At 32.1% G+C, this 16,825-nt stretch overlaps 1 protein-coding gene across 1 annotated transcript; it reads left to right on the forward strand.

The window, feature by feature from the left end:
- Positions 1-931: 931 nt before the first annotated feature.
- LOC123698243 (ommochrome-binding protein-like) lies at positions 932-1,758 on the forward strand. The gene has a single exon (XM_045644823.1). It carries the CDS (start codon positions 932-934, stop codon positions 1,748-1,750), a length of 819 nt encoding a protein of 272 aa, XP_045500779.1. The 3' UTR covers positions 1,751-1,758.
- The last annotated feature ends 15,067 nt before the right edge of the window (positions 1,759-16,825 follow it).

Below are 16,825 nucleotides of genomic sequence, written 5' to 3' on the forward strand. Positions count from 1 at the left end.
TTGACTTTCCTTCGATATTATTATATTTATAGACAGATAATTCTTCCACTCCTGTGCAAGCAGCAGCCCGCATGTTATTCGATCACCAGCCCGCCCTAACTCGCACGTAACACATCGATCTGACTTAGCCAATACATTATTGACTGGTTCATTTTGTTATGTTTACACTCGATCAATTTCATCGGCATGCCAAAATGTGAATGGCTAATAATAGAAGTTAGAAGTTCGGACTGTGCTCTGGATACGTGGAATATTGAACTTGTTTTTAGTGAAAATAGGTTTGGAGATTAAGTAAGAAATATTAAAGGTTTATCTATTTGTATCACGACAGGTAACAAAAGGTAATTGCAAAGGTAAAACCTTTATTTATCTCCATTATAAGAACCATCCTAGTGCCTAAACCTAGTGACAAAAACGTAAAAAATATCCGAATCGGTAGAGCCGTTCTTGAGTTTTACGCTAAGCAATACATTTGGCGATTCATTTATAGAGATCATTCTGATTACTAACGATTTTAGTATATACCTAAATTTATATTAAAACGCTGATTAAATAGAACCTACCTCTTTTCTAAAAATAATCAACCACGCCAGTCCATCATAAAATTATTTATCAATCATATAGTTTGCATTCACAGAATAATTTACAAGTTACTAATAACTTGTTTGTAAACAAAATGGTTAACACTGCTTCATTGTATTTTTAATTCGAACACCGCAGAGTACAGACGATTGACGTTATTGGACATTCATTGGTTCAATTTTGTATAGTTTTCATATTTTTATTTATTTTTACACTGGAACCTTTAATTTTATACCTTTACTAGCGTATCAGCTTCTTCTAAAAGTGGAAAAACTTTAGCAGTTGCTACAGAACATCTACTTAATATAAAAGTTGAACAGACTGGGACATTTGAGAAAATTTCTCAACTATGACCGCACAACTATTACTCCTTTTAATTTTATTGGCGAAAGAAAACACGGCGGAACATTGTGACGTACAATCCGAGGAATCGAATAAACGGTGCTTTGTGAAGCAGACACTGGCGACACTCCCGCACAGTCCCAACCAATTAGCCGTCGACAAACTAACTAACACACTTTACTTCAGTTTCGACGCCGGCCAGGGCGAGTACCTGCCCGCTGCACTCCAACTTGACACCAAAAGGCTTACCGTTTTAAAAGGAGTCAAGGACGCTTTTGCCATAGCAAGCGATGAAGAGAATGGTGAAGTGTACTTCGGAGGTAGTCACGGCATTTACAGATACAATCCTGTATTGAAAACTCTGAAGCGGCTGCTCGTAAAGAATTTGGATATCTGGTGGCTAGTGTTGAAAAAGCGATTGTATTTTATCAGGTTCCCGAGTTTGAAGGCGTATTTCTATGCTAATAAATCGGTGAAAGGGGTATCTAACCTGAACAATTATACTGTAAATCAGTTCGTTTTCGACGCTGAAGATAACATATTCTTCATAAACGGCACTGGGTTATTCGGGATCAAGAACAACAGTACTTCTCCTATACTGCTCAAAGATAACCCGAGGTTCCTTGGCATGGCTGTTGACAACTCCAGTCACGTATATTTGTGTAGCGAGAACAGTATCTATGTTATCAGTCAAATGGTGCAAAAAGTGAAGAAAATAGTGAGCGTTGCTGGCGTGTTGGGGATCGGCTTTGATAGGGACAATAACCTCATTTATTCGGACTCCCATGAATTGGTGCGGTTAATGCCTGTTAATAGCAAAAGTTAAAGAATTTGTTTGTTGTGAAGTTAATAAATTACTTGAATGTTTGGCTTGTTTCTCTTTTGTCCTAACTAAACTATACAGGGTGTAATCGTTAAGTGTGCACAGGCGATTTTTCCGTAACTATTACAGATAACAAAAAACTTTACACTGATATCGAAAGTACTTAACCTAATGAGTAAAATGGCCGTAATAAATTTTTAAAAATAAAACGAGAAATATCCAAAAATGTTATATTAAACGCTCCCATACATTTGATTTCCCATATATTTTGTATTCATAACAGATTTTCGAAATGACGTCTTCATTGTGAAATACAATGATGAACTCTATTTAAAGTTTCAAAATGAACTTCCCTTCAAATTTGCGAATTAAAAGCAGAAAACCAAAAACAGAAAAAGAAAGCTAAAATCTTTCATATTAAATGTATATGGGATATTCATATTTCATACTAAATGTATGGGAGGGTTTAAAGATATTTTTTTTATATTTCTCGTTTTATTTTTTAAAAATTATTACGGCCATTTTACTCATTAGGTTAAAGTTTTTTGTTATCTGTAATAGTTACGGAAAAATCGCCTGTGCACACTTAACGATTACACCCTATATAACTGGTGGATATAATAATTAATAATACATATTCCTTGTATAGATTATATTCAGACTCTGAACGATTCCTACGTGGATTTATCATCCAATCTAAGTACCTATACGTAATTCTGAAGATATAACCTGCCTAAGTGCCTAGGTCATCTAATAATTCTTTTTTCGAAACGGAGCTAAATCAATTTTCAAGTATGTATTTCTATAGCTTGTGTTATTCTGATGTATAGCCTAAATTACTATAAAGTTTCATCAAAATCCGTCTACTAGATTTTTCGTGAAAGAGTATCAAACATACATCTATCCTCAAAAACTTTCTCATTTATAATATTAGTAGCATTTAATTCTCTAACCACTTTAGAAAAACTTAAAATTGTTAATACCTATCATCCCTCCATCCATCAAAATAAAAATAAAACAAAACAATATTTATTTGCTAAAAACACAAATGTACTAAGTTCACATAATTACAAATCTCATCACACATGTTACAGCATAACCATCGCCAATTAGCGGAATGTGTTCTCCCATTAACTCGCTTCATTTCCATTATTGAAATTGTCCGAATTCCATGTTGATCCGTAACGTACATCGCATAATGTTTATTTGAAACTTGTTTAATTAAACAGCAGCCTGTTAACCGATTTTGGGAAATGTGCACGGGGTTTTTGCCTTACCGTATTTATTAAATCGTAAAAAGCTAAGGTAAAAAGTGATGTTTTGGCTCATCATTAAAACTACTGCTTCGAATTTAATTCAGTTTTTAAATTTCATGTCTTATTAGAGATATACCTATTCACAGGCTTTAAAAACTTACAAAGTTTTCGAAATTCCGGGCAAGAATCACAGAATAACATTAGAAATCTGAACTAATATTACCTATAAAGAAGAATGAGAGATTTTTTATCACACAAAAACAGCTGGACCGATTTTAAAAATTCTTCATGACGTATTAAAAAGCTACATCTACACAGTAACAACTTAGCCATTTTTTATCTCTAGAAAATCGGGACTAACAATTTGCGTATCTATTTATCAATAAACTAGATTACCGTCCGCGGCTGCGCTCGCGTTGTCTAAAACCTAATAAATTATATACTGTTACCTTCCTCTTGAACCACTCTATCTATTTAAAAGAATGCATCAAAATTTGTTGCGTAGTTTTAAAGATTTAAGCATACATAGGGACAGAGAAAGCGACTTTGTTTTATACTATGTAGTGATATACAAACAAAGTGCGTTCACAACTTCGCGAAGGAAACCTCAAATCTGAATAGAACCGCAATCAAGCTGACGTATAATATTATAATAATGTATAATTAGTTTAGATGAAGCTTACACGTGTCGCAATTACTGGTCACTACAATCACACCACATTAGATACATTAATTTGTTAGCTATGTAAATTATAGCTATAACATAAACTAGAGTTAGATGTATATGTAACAGCGTATAAACAGTATAACCATAGTATAAAGAGAACTTTTTATAATATTATCTTTATACTATGGTATATGAAACTCAAACTCACACTCAAACATTTCTTCATTCAAAATATAGAATTTACTTTTTTTATATATTCATTTGAAAATGGAATTTCACCACAGACGTCTCACCTTAGCAACCATGGCAACGTTAATTAAAATATTATTCGAACGAGTTGAATTCGAAATTTAAAAATATATAAATCAAGCAATTTCATAACTTTTTATCTACTACGTTTTTATCGTACTTATTCGCTTACACAAAATAATGCTCAATTAAAAAAAAACGGTAAACATAATTCCATTTTTTTGCATATTCAGCATAGAATTCCATTTATTTAAAAAGCTAAACGTGCGATGTGCTATGGCCGTATTTCATGAACACGTATAAGCCATTATGAAAGCCGTTGAGCGAACGCGGTTTTGCGCTAAAAGCACGGAAATATTACAGATATACAGAATACTCAGAATATTGTGGCTAGAAAATATGCATTTCATACATAATTTCTAAACATTTTTTTATGAATTAGGTCATGTTTCACTATATATAGTATAAAACAAAATCGCTTTCTCTGTCCCCATGTATATTGTATATGCTTAAACTATACGCAACAAATTTGATGTTTTTTTTTTTTTTTAATAGAGCGGAAAGCTAGTACCGGTCAGCCGGTCTATATTATAAAACAGAAAGTTTAGTATTATATTATCTATTTACATAATCGTTGTGGAAATGCTTAAGTTTTAGTTATAACTAGATTTCCGACGCGGCTTCGCCCGCGTTTTCAAAGGAAAACCCGCATAGTTTCCGTTCTCGCGGGATTTCCGGGATAAAGCCTAACATAATGTTAATCCAAGTTACCCTCTATGTGTGTGCTAAATTTCATTATAATTGGTTCAGTAGTATAAATTGCGTGAAAGAGTATCAAACAAACACACATCCACACAAACTTTCGCATTTATAATATTATAGTAGGATAGGATATTAATATATCCATTGAATATTTGTTAAAATTATTCTACCTTATTATTTGTCTACTAAACAATTTTTCGTAAACGAAACTAAACCTTCTTGGCTAAGCCCGGGGACATAATATTATAATTATGTTGTCTACAGTAACCCGTTGATTAAATAAAATAAATAATTAACAGATATAAATTACGTCCAATTTGATAAAGAAAATAAAAAATAATTTCGCAATACCTTAATTCGATATAGTCTTAACGAACAGACAGACACATCGGAGGACTGATTTATATGTAATTATGATAGCAGACAAAGTCACGGGTACAATAATATTAATTTTAAGTAAATACAATATAGTTTATGTAGAGACAACCCATATTGGTTTAGTTTAATCCAATAATCCAATTATGGACAAACCCGACGTGATTCGATTAAATTAGTATCGTTTGCAAACATAATCACGGATTACTAGTATTTATTGATTGAAATAAATAAACATCGAATTGAATTTTATATCTAGGACACAGATAGTTCACCATGAGCAGTGAGCAATGAGTGATACTCTGAAAATTCTTTCTACTTCATTAAAAAAAAATACTTATTTTATATCTTCGTAGCCTCGAGTTGGCCACAATATAAAAAAAACGACGTGTGGCACTCGGGGACTGCCGCGGTAAAGCTATTACATATTGTGCCTTCAAGCCACACCTCCGCCCATCGGAGTGGGGAGCGTGAGGTTTTTCGTTACGGAATTTCTCGATTCGGTCCCCGCGGTCAAGGCCCGCGATACTGATAGAAGCTATGCAATAGCGTAAAACAAAATAAAATATACCTGCTCTATTACGCTTGCAGATAGCGAGGCTATCTATTGGTAAAATAATTTTTAAAATCAGTTCAGTAAATCCAGAGATTACCCCTTACATTTTCTCAAACTTTACCTCTTTAAAATACTAGCATAGAATTATATTATTGGCCATGCCTATACCGAAGAGCATCTAAAATAAACTTTGAATTAATGTTAAGTTTCTTATAACCACATTTCAAATTCATCTATACATACTATAAAGTAATATAAAGCTGAAGAGTTTGTTTGTTTGAACGGGATAATCTTAGGAACTACTGCCCCGATTTGAAAAAAAATTCTGTGTAAGATAGCTATTTTATCGAGGGAGGCCATATATCATCACGCTAAGACTAAAAGGAGCGGAGCAATGCGGGTGAAACCGCGGAGCACAGCTAGTGTAAAATATCAGGCACTGGTTGTGATAAGAATATCTTCATGACTCAACAAAACCATTAATCAAATACAAAAGACCACATGATTTTTTGATAAAATGAACAGCGGAAAGCCCCAGACATTTCAACCGATATCAAAAGCTCATCGCATTAATGGTATGAGAAATAGAACTAGGTGGATTACTGCGGATATAGATATTAGATTTTATAATGCCTGTGTTCCTACTTTTTGTATTGTAAATTGGAATATTTTCAATATTGGGTTATGATGTATGAATTGTCCCTAAATCTGTGTTACCAAATGAGTACAATATGGAGATCTTCAAGGCGAGAGTGAACAGGTACATTCTAGGGAAGCACGCTCCATCTTAGACCATCTCAGCTTACCATCAGGCGGGATAGTGGTAAAGCGCTCCCCTATTGTACAATAAAATAAATGTATTTTTATTTCAACGTTGTCTTAAGTGTAAGTTCATCATCAATCTATTTGCATATCTTGGATATTTTTTAAATTACAGGCCATCTACAAAGCTTATTATTTACGTTGAGTACATGTTGAGTACAATATACAAATTTGTTTAATTTTTTAATGTGTTTAGCAGTTAGTTCATAATTTTTGTTTACATTAAGAAAAAATGAACGTGAAAGTAAGATAAGTACATCATAAGTATCGAGTGTGAATTATGTTTAGCGCAAGCATCAGCATATTATGAAGAAAATACGTCTAAATTTGGTCTAAATACTACTTAGCAACATTGCAGAACTTAAAATTTTAAATTCTGGCAGCCATTGATGACAGATAAACAGCAAACCAAATAGAGGATTGGTCAAAAATCTAAACATACTTTGCAAAAGGCTTGGAAGTGTTCCAAAAAGTGGCTCACATTATGTACACTACAATGCGGTTTACATTTGATATTTTAATGTCTGCTTTGTAACACTAATGTATTGAACACATGTTTAGAGATGTCTACAGCCTACATTTGTGATTTGAGAATGTTTTAGTAGTAAACCTCAATATTACTGCAGAGAAAATAAATAGCACAACAAATTTATCATTTCTGATTTTTTTAAATCCGTGTGCTTATGAATATCATCGATACTGTATGAAGTGATTCTTTCATTAGTTATTGTTGTCAGTTAGTCAAGTTAAACTAATAATTAATAATTAGAACTAATTTTAATAATAGTCTTGTCCTTTTTAAAATAAGAACATAAAAAATACCTGGTGCTAAATCTGGTTGGCTGGTCTGTATAAAGAATCGATCTTATATTTAGACTTGATAATTTGATAATACTATTTAGGTACATTTTGGTAATGTTTTATCTATGAATTAGTGGATATCTCAGTAAGGAACATAATCAAAAATCTAATAAAACACAAAGCAAAGAAGGGACATTATTTTTATTTATTAAAGTCAGTTTTCTATGCTCCTTTTAATTTTACGGTAACATGCATAATCCAATATGCAAAATACTATCAAAATTCCATAATAATCTCCCTTCATTCGCCTTCATTTGAACCAATTCTCCTCACAAAATGGCGCACATTTACACCACTATACGAACGAGTCCAGTAATCTGGTCCACAAAGCGGTCGCGATCCGATTACAGTCCGGCTAATTGGATCTGGAACAGGTTATCAGCTCGATTTTAAAGCTTTTGTCCTGTGGAAATGGACTTTGTACTCTTTTGGTGTAATTTGATTCACTATATTTGATATTATGGCTGTTTTTTGATGTTGGTTTGGTGTTTTTAGTTATCCTATGCTGTCGTGGTGTAAAGATATTAGATATTATTAACTGATTTTAAACGAGATTTATTAAATTAATAAGTAGGAATTATTTTATACTAATATTATTTATTTTGACGTTGACGACTCAAAATGTTTACAAGTTGTAAGTATAAAAAAATTATATTTGAAATTTAAACTAAGTAATTAAATTATTAAAGTAGTAACTTAGGAAAAAGTTTAAGTGGAAAAAAATTGGAACATTCGACAAAAAAATGATAACATAGATAGTCAAAGCAATTTACCAAAACCAGCAACACATTAACTCCAAAAACTTCATCACCTATAAACTCTATCGTCATATATCAGCCGGACTCCTTAAAGACAACAACGGAGACCAAACCCCAGTCCCCGGCCTGCCCACCACTAACCACATCACTGTTCATCCATAACAATATAAGGTATTCGATACACTTGCGATTTTTAACCCAAGTCGTAAAAAAGTATAAAATAAATAATTCAACCCAGGGGCTTAGTAGCCAGGACTAAGGCCAGATTTATACAGATAACATTAAAATATAGAAGACAGATTTCTTTTTACTTTTTCATAAAAATGAATAGCATCTTTTGAGCACATTATGATTCTATTTTTGGCTCCGTATAAAGTATGTACAAAACATCTTATTGGTCGCATGTAACTGCTATGTATAGCTTAGACATCTAAGTTAAACATGAGTCTAGGTTATATATCTAGGTCTATCCAATGCTTAAAAATTTATAATCGTCACATTCAATACAATTTTGCTGGTATATTTTTAAAAGCTCTAATTATTACTTACTCTCAACTGTTAATTCAATATAAGCCTTGTTTTACCTTTTATATTCTCTTTCCTTTTTTCAATCAATAATTATTAAACATTATAGTATCTGTCGCATCATCGCTCGTAGACACACCGCCTAGTATCCGTAAATCCGCTTCACCCGCTCAAAGCTCCTGTCGCGCTGTTTGTTCCTTCCCTTTGACTCTAAAATGGTGTCGTCACTGAATACTTAAACAAGTGCAATATTCTCGCAGACTTATTCTGGTGTTTATTTCTTATTTATAACTCATTTGTGAAATAACTCCTAGTATGATGCACATTTTAGGTGAAGTTACAACCAATAGAAGATGCAATGAACGATCTAAGCTAGGTATCATCATACAAAATAAAAACACATAGCAATATAAAATCATAAATCCTTTAATATAGTATTATGTAAGTAATTATAAAACGAGAGAATATTTTCAATAAATAATCTGGCTAAATTTTACAAAAAAAAACAAATCAAAATGTATTGCGTCTGATTTAACAACCAAACTCTCTCATTACCAATATTAGTCCCTTCTCCCACTAATACGTAATCTTATCACACATCTCATTCACGAGATTTATCGTAAACCAACCTCAAGATAACATGTCAATTAACAGATCAAAGGCTAAAAGCTTCCAGAATAGGCTTCTACGTGAAGGAAATATCAAAGCGACTGGACAACATGATTTGCATTGCTATACTAGTGTTGTAACCCAACGCTATCCGTTTTGTATTATTGTTCTATGAATATTGTGTATTGTTGTTGTATGAATAACTAAATATTCATATCACACACACACACGTACACATCGACTTAGGCACGATTAAGCCACATAATGTCACAATGTCCCGCTAAAGATAATGTTTCTGTAAGCTTATTTGGTATAAACAGTTATTTATTTTACAATATTAAAAAAGCATGAAAACCTTTTTTCAGACATCGTATTTCTTAGAAAGGATTTACGATTACATATAGTATTTCTTATGTTTTATATTGAACTGAATAAATCTTGATTATAATCAACAAGTAATTCAAGTACACTTCAATATAATATGTAGCCAATTATTCTATTCGAAGTCCAGACTTAGCAAGCAAATACTAAATATATAACATGATCATCAGAAAGGATTCAAACCCACATACCCCCCGTTTCTCCTAACATAATCATGGTTCATGCCACAAAACCACTCATGAATCAAATCGTATACAACTAGCTTACCTACACGTTGCAAACCACATTGCAAACGCAATAAAAACAATAAAACATCAAAGCCAACAAAACGCACCTTTGAATTTTATTTATAACCAATCCTCGTTAAATAAAAACATCAGTGAATCCTTTGTTAAAACCATTTAAATTGGACGTAAAAAGTAATCCATTTTCGCAATCCATTAGTAGTTCAAAGCTTTTGCGATGACAATCAATATACGAATCTCACTTGATACACGGCTAAATCAATGCATTGTAGTTACGGAAGAGCATTGTTGGATTAATTTTGTTTAAACTTTAATTACAAGGGAATTATTAGTGTTTTTTTCTGACAAAAAGCATGCAATGAGTTGATTATAGGCTGTTAAAATGAAGAATGTTCAAACAAGAAGTATCTTGACTGCTTCAAAACGTACTTGATAAGAATTAATTAAAAGAAGAAACAATTAACCACAATCTAAGTGAAGTCCTCAGGGATTTCAGTTGTTTTACCTGCAGTTAGGTCAATAGTCATAACTAAATAAACGATGAATAATACACAAAGTAAAAATGTTTGAAACTTCTTTAATTTATTATCTACCTACTTCAAGGTGAAGTAACCATTTATCCCTTCTTATTATGTTGGAGTATATCACCTCGCAGAAATCCTATAAAGAAGAAAGAAAAAACAACGGAAGAATAAGTAACCACATTATTTTACCTAGAAACAGCAACGCCATCGTACGGGGATTCCTGTTTGCGCCAAGTAAAGAAAGAAAGAACCACGGAACAATAAGTAACCACATTATTTTACCCAGCAACATGGCAACGCCATCGTACGGGGATCTCAAATAAATTTAATTTTCATTTATATAACAGATAAAGCTGGCACACACTATAAAACCTTTTTAATTTCCGACCCGCTCGTGTGCCCCATCTTTTTATGCAGTGCTGAATTTTGCTGCAACTTTACGTTTATTTTGCATATTAATGGGCTTGCATAATTAATGTTGTTGTTTGGGGAAGCGAGGCTTATCCTTGTTAATTTAATAAAGGTTTTTATTGTAGACCAGGCAAACAAGCACTGTACTGATATAATTTTTATGCCTATTGACACTCACAAAACCAGGGTGCTTCGCAGTCTGAAGGTAAGCATTTATTACAGGATCAGATGCTGTTATTTAGAAACTGTTGATAAGGGGTTTTTTTTATTGAGATTTATAATAAGTAATTATAATTAGAAAAATTGTAAGTAATGAGAGTAAATTTTGTTTTACGTATCGTGCAATAAACTTTCGCCTGAATGTATTTCTAATAAAAAAAATGTGTGCGTGTACTAGTGTACACACGTAAGAAGTGAAACTTCTTTATGACCTCATTTTTAAAAATATTTTACTATAGGTATGCAACTTTACAGAAATACGTCGAATCAAAGATGGCGCGTAACAGAAAAATGTCACGCGTAACCAAAAAATGTTACACTAAATTTTTTTCCAACCCCGATAAAGAAGTTTCACCTCAAAAATCCACTACTCGTATTTATCATTCCAAACAGAACATCACTATTTCCAATAAAAGATAAAAAAATATTTTTTCATATTCCACAGATACGATATTTTTTAACCTCTTCTATTGTACAGTCAGTAGATAAATTACTTCGCAATTCCCAAAGCGCGTTTGATCAACCAGAAATTTTTACAGTTGCATTTGAATAATAAATTAAAATCACTTCGCTCGTCATTTCCGCAGATACAATATTCAATATTGGGATTTATTCCAATGAAATGGTAATGTCCTTTCAAAAGCAAACATTGAATCAAGAATTAATCGTGAATATTAATGTATTTTAGCGGTTATTGCTTTTGCATGATTGTATTGGAATTACATATTATTATGTTTTGGTTGAATATTGTTATTATACTAGTTGTTACGCGCGGTTTTATCCGCTGATGAACTTGAGGGGAAAACATTTTTCATATAATTTATGTGTTATTCCGGTACATAAGATACACTGCCAAATACCCTATGATATATAAAAGAGCTAGATACGTTACCCGCTCTCTATTTTGGCAAGAAAAAACTCAGGTAAGTGCCCGAGTTTCAATTAGTCACGCACCATTCAGCGTCGTGGCTGGACGTTCTTTTTGTATTTTAATCGGCAGTTGTTATTACGAAGTACATGAGTGAGACATGTATTATGTCTCGTGCGTGAGAGTGAAAGAGAGAACAACTGTATTGGTGATAATGCGTTAGTAAGTAGGTATGTATTAATTACGCTGTTTTTTAGTGCAATGATGTTGGCGTATGCCGCGTCTACTAGTATAATAGGTCATTGCAAATACCATCGAAATCCGTTTGGATTTCGCGTGTAAGTTTACTATCCATAATATAATATACCTATCTGTTTTCCATTTTAGGTATTATAATATTAAACATAACCTTCGAATCCGTACTTGTGTCATCATCATCAATCGTACTATTAAATTGAGATTTGAGTTCCGACGTCCCTATTAGAAATATTTTTATAAGAAGCGGAGAAAGTTAAGCCTTTGTCCATCTTATCTATTCCTACGACAAATATCGACCTCAAAGCACCGACAATATCCTGAATTTACCAGAAAATATTCAAGAAAAATACGCTGACCCATTTTACGACATTCAAAAGATTTTAAGGACAAAATATTGTGACTATGACAACACATGGAGAAAATACCTTTGCTAATATATAACAACAATATATATAACATAAAACACTGGTAACATAAACAAATAGCAGTGTAAACTGCTTGCAAATTGATTATTATATTATTAATAATGTTGAGTGCATCTGGATTTGACACTTATTAGACATACAGACACTTTGCTTGTCAATTAGTGGCAGGCGTAAAATAATCCTAACATACCAATATTATATTATTATGTATATGTTGTACTTATGTTGTATATGTTATGTTATTCCAGGTTATAACTTATTTGCTTACTAATTTTCAGACAAAGCGGGTCAGCAGTTACTCTGTAAACGATTATTCATCCATAAAACCTTCGGAATTTTATTATTTGCAGAAGCGCTAGGAAACTGCTCACTTTTATTTGATCCATTCAGGTTTGTAGGTTTCAACTTTTTAATACTGATGTATAATTTGTATAAAAACCGAGGAAAGAATGTTTGTGAGGTAATTGACCATTTATATTACTTACTATTTGTTTATCGAATGTTATTACGAAAAAGATTAACATAAAAACGACGACAATATTATCCATCGTGATAACTTAGAACGTTTCATCACGTTTTCACAAATAGTTAACCAATTATACCTTGATCTCTATTACCCTCGCTTTACGAGTGAACAGTAGGTCATCATATAATGGTCCTATATCTGGAGCTAATCGAGGTATGTCCGCCAGTATTTGCATACAATTATAATGCTTCCTTTCAGCAAAATATGTCGTCTAAGATATCCCGTCCCTCCTAGCAAAGTTCGAGTAATTCTGTGAGACGAGGCACGTTGTTAGGTGTGGCCAGGAAACATTGCGACTATGTTAAAATATTATTTAAAAATAGTTTTGGATAATTAAAAAAAAATATTTATTTTAAATGGTATTTTATAAGTATTTCAGAAATTAATTAGTACCATCACAAGATTAAAGTCCCTTTATTGACTCAAAGCGACATCAGTTGGGAGGGTAGTTTTAATTTTCTTAGCCATGAAGTTTAATTCAAATGTTATGCTAGTGTGAAGTATGTGTTGTAATTTTGAAGCGTGATAAAGTGAATTATAATATCAGAGTGTGTGATGAATTTATCGTGTACCTAAATGTATAAATGTATAAAAGAAAATAAAGCTATCATGTATTAATATTTGTAATTTAATAGATTTGTTGTATTTTGGTAACTAATAATGTAGTGGATTTTTGCAATAGGTATGTTTTTGCATATTTCACTTTTATTATCTTGAATTTAGTAAAGCAAAAAAGACAATTGATATTTCAAATATGATATGATCATCGCACTTTGAATTTAAACCCAATATGATTGAAGAAGATGAAAGTCTTTACGCAATGTGGAAATCTTGACCGACTTTTCTGTCGCAAGTGTCATGGCCACACTCACAGTGGAACGTTCTCGTCTGCTTGCATTATTAAACTGTAATCACGATGCTGTGACGTCACGGAGACGTCCCTTATTCTTTTACACTGATTAACGGGTTAACAAGGGATGTAGTGTGTGAAAAAATAAATTGCTATTCAATTATTTAAAGAGTATCTTAAGTGAAACAAAAGGAACTTAAAATAGTGAAAAATTATTTATTCTGGCTGGGTGTTTGGCCCCCTGTTATACTAACTAGACTGCATAACTATAAAAAATAGTAAGTACAAGTAATAAATATTTAGTTTTTTGTTGACAAGGAAACCTAATAGGTAAGTACAAGGGTAAGTATTATTGGACATTTTATAAGTAGCCATAAAAGTCATCCAAATAGTTTTTGCTATAGAAACTACACTATTTGAAGGTCACATGTAAAAACATTGTTGCCTATTATAATATTTGTGTTAAAAGTTAAAACATACATAATATTACTAATTACTATTAGGCATAGTACCTACCAATAAAACAAAGTCGCTTTCTCTGTCCTTATGTCCCTATGTCCCTTTGTATGCTTAAATCTTTAAAACTACGCAACGGATTTTGATGCGGTTTTTTTTAATAGATAGAGTAATTCAAGAGGAAGGTTTTAGTATATAATTTATTAGATTTTAGACAAAGCGGGCGAAGCCGCGGGCGGTAAGCTAGTTATACAATATCTTATTATAACCAAGTTACGTAGGCTAACATTCGCACCAGCGACCTAATTAAACAAAAAACATAAAAAAATACTCATCATATTATAATAAACCTCAAATTATAATCCTCATGTAAAACGCCCAAATAAAGCTAATTAAACATAATGACGTCACTTGTAACACGCTACACGAGACTCGAACCCGGGAACGCGTTAATCCCGGGAGTATCCGGGATTTTTGTTGGGAATAATGAAAAGCCGGCTTTGCGCTAATTGCCGTACTTTATAATTTTAATCAACATTTTTATTGTTTGTATTTACTGAGGACAGAAACGGTTTCGGGAAAAATTCGTTTGATTTACTTTTAATTGACTAGGGAATTAATTGTATTTTACCGATTACAGAAAGATGTTCTCGATACAATCTTTTTTGTAAAAATATGTTGAATTAATATTGTTTAAATTGAGAGTTTGGTTAAGTTTGTTTGCAGGAAAACTTGATGTTGTTGTTCCAAATTACTTTTAAGATTTCCGCTATCAGGCACTGGGCACAGGAAGATTACAATTAGATACTTCAATTTTATTCCATCGTATAAATTATCACTTTATGGAACAAATCTTTTCTTCTCCAATACCTCTTCAAACCAACCTAACTAAATCGATCAACTATAAATACAGGGTGTCCCACTATTGGTATACTAAGCGTGAAGGGACTTGTAGTATTGCATACACTGAAATACTTCAACAACTAAATTACGTCAACATTTTTTTGCTATTTTTTTTTTAAATCAATGTTTTCTTCTCTAGCTTCGCGCAACCGGCATATACCGCTTCGCTAATGTGAGCATTCTGTCTATGAAAACATAATCTTAAACGATAGCTCACGTGCGGGTCGCAAAATTGGGCGGAATACTTGTTAGGGGTGTACAGTGCACATTGTTTTAAGAATTCATATTTTTGAAAAAGAAAATGCGTCTGCAATTTTTTAAGTATTTTTTACGTACTCAGAGTATACAAAACTATAACCTCCTTTCAGCTTAGTATACCGACGTTCGGTGGGACACCGCGACCGTTATAATAATTATAGTATAACAGTAAAGTTTATATTTGAAATATCCTAAATTATTCAACGCATATTCACATAGATAATTTATATAATGATATATTTCTTGTAGGTACAATATAATGCACTATAGCATGATTTATCATTGCAATGGCTCATGAATCTTGGTTACAAATAATTTACTCTAATCTTGAATTATATTTGGGCTTATATCGAAGCTGCTGGCTTAGTAATATTGATTTAATATTATGATCATGAATTTCTTGTCGTTTCTGTTAAACTAGGTTTTATAGGTGATCAAATCCGCATTTAAAAATTAGGTCTTGTATTGTATACAGTGATTTAGTGAGTTACTTATTAATTATTTCTAGAAAAGTACCCAAAAGTAATGTAAAATGTATCCTACAAGAGGAAGGACGTAAGCCCCATAATAATTATTATGGTAAACGAGGCTATTTAGCATTTCTATTCAATCAAAATTAAATTGCAATTACAATAATTATTCATCTAAACAAGATTACGTAATATAAACATGCACAGCACGTGTTTCACGTTACTGGATTGAAGTTTAAATTAAACAGCGATTTATTTTAAATGTTGAAAGCCTCTCGTAGCTCTGAATAGTATAAATAAAACTAAAATAAATTAGCTCGACTAACGTGCATAAAATGGGAACACGTTTGACGTAATGTTAGCGAATAAACCAAAGGAATAAATACAATTTATTTTCGCACTTTATAGTACAGGGACTTGTAGAAAAAATAATAATTACATTTATCCATCAATATAAAAAAAATATCTGTTATATTTACAGTTATGTCATATGTGTTGTGTTGTGTTGGCTTACTAGAAAAAAATATCCTATCTTAATGCTATTTTTATATACTTGTAAATTTTAATTTGTGTATTCAATCAATACAACTTAAAACGTAGAATATTGTTAAAATATCAAAAATTTTTCTAAATAATACTAAATTATATCTCCATGAAACTTTTCGATGTATCAAGTAGCCGCTCAATCTTGCCGCTCGTATTGAAGAGGCACTTTTAAAGGTCTGTAACTTTTGAAGTGTTTTATAACAAATTCCATGATAAGAGGTACAAAATCGACTCATTTTCTACTAAATATACCGTGATATTTGCGTTAAGATATTGAATATCGCTCTTCATCCCTTTA

This window comes from Colias croceus, chromosome 15 (assembly GCF_905220415.1).
Source record: "Colias croceus chromosome 15, ilColCroc2.1".
Taxonomy (NCBI): domain Eukaryota; kingdom Metazoa; phylum Arthropoda; class Insecta; order Lepidoptera; family Pieridae; genus Colias; species Colias croceus.

What these genes read in the sequence shown, in the direction of transcription:
- LOC123698243 (XM_045644823.1), top strand. Translation starts at nt 932, where the DNA reads ATGACCGCACAACTATTACTCCTTTTAATTTTATTGGCGAAAGAAAAC.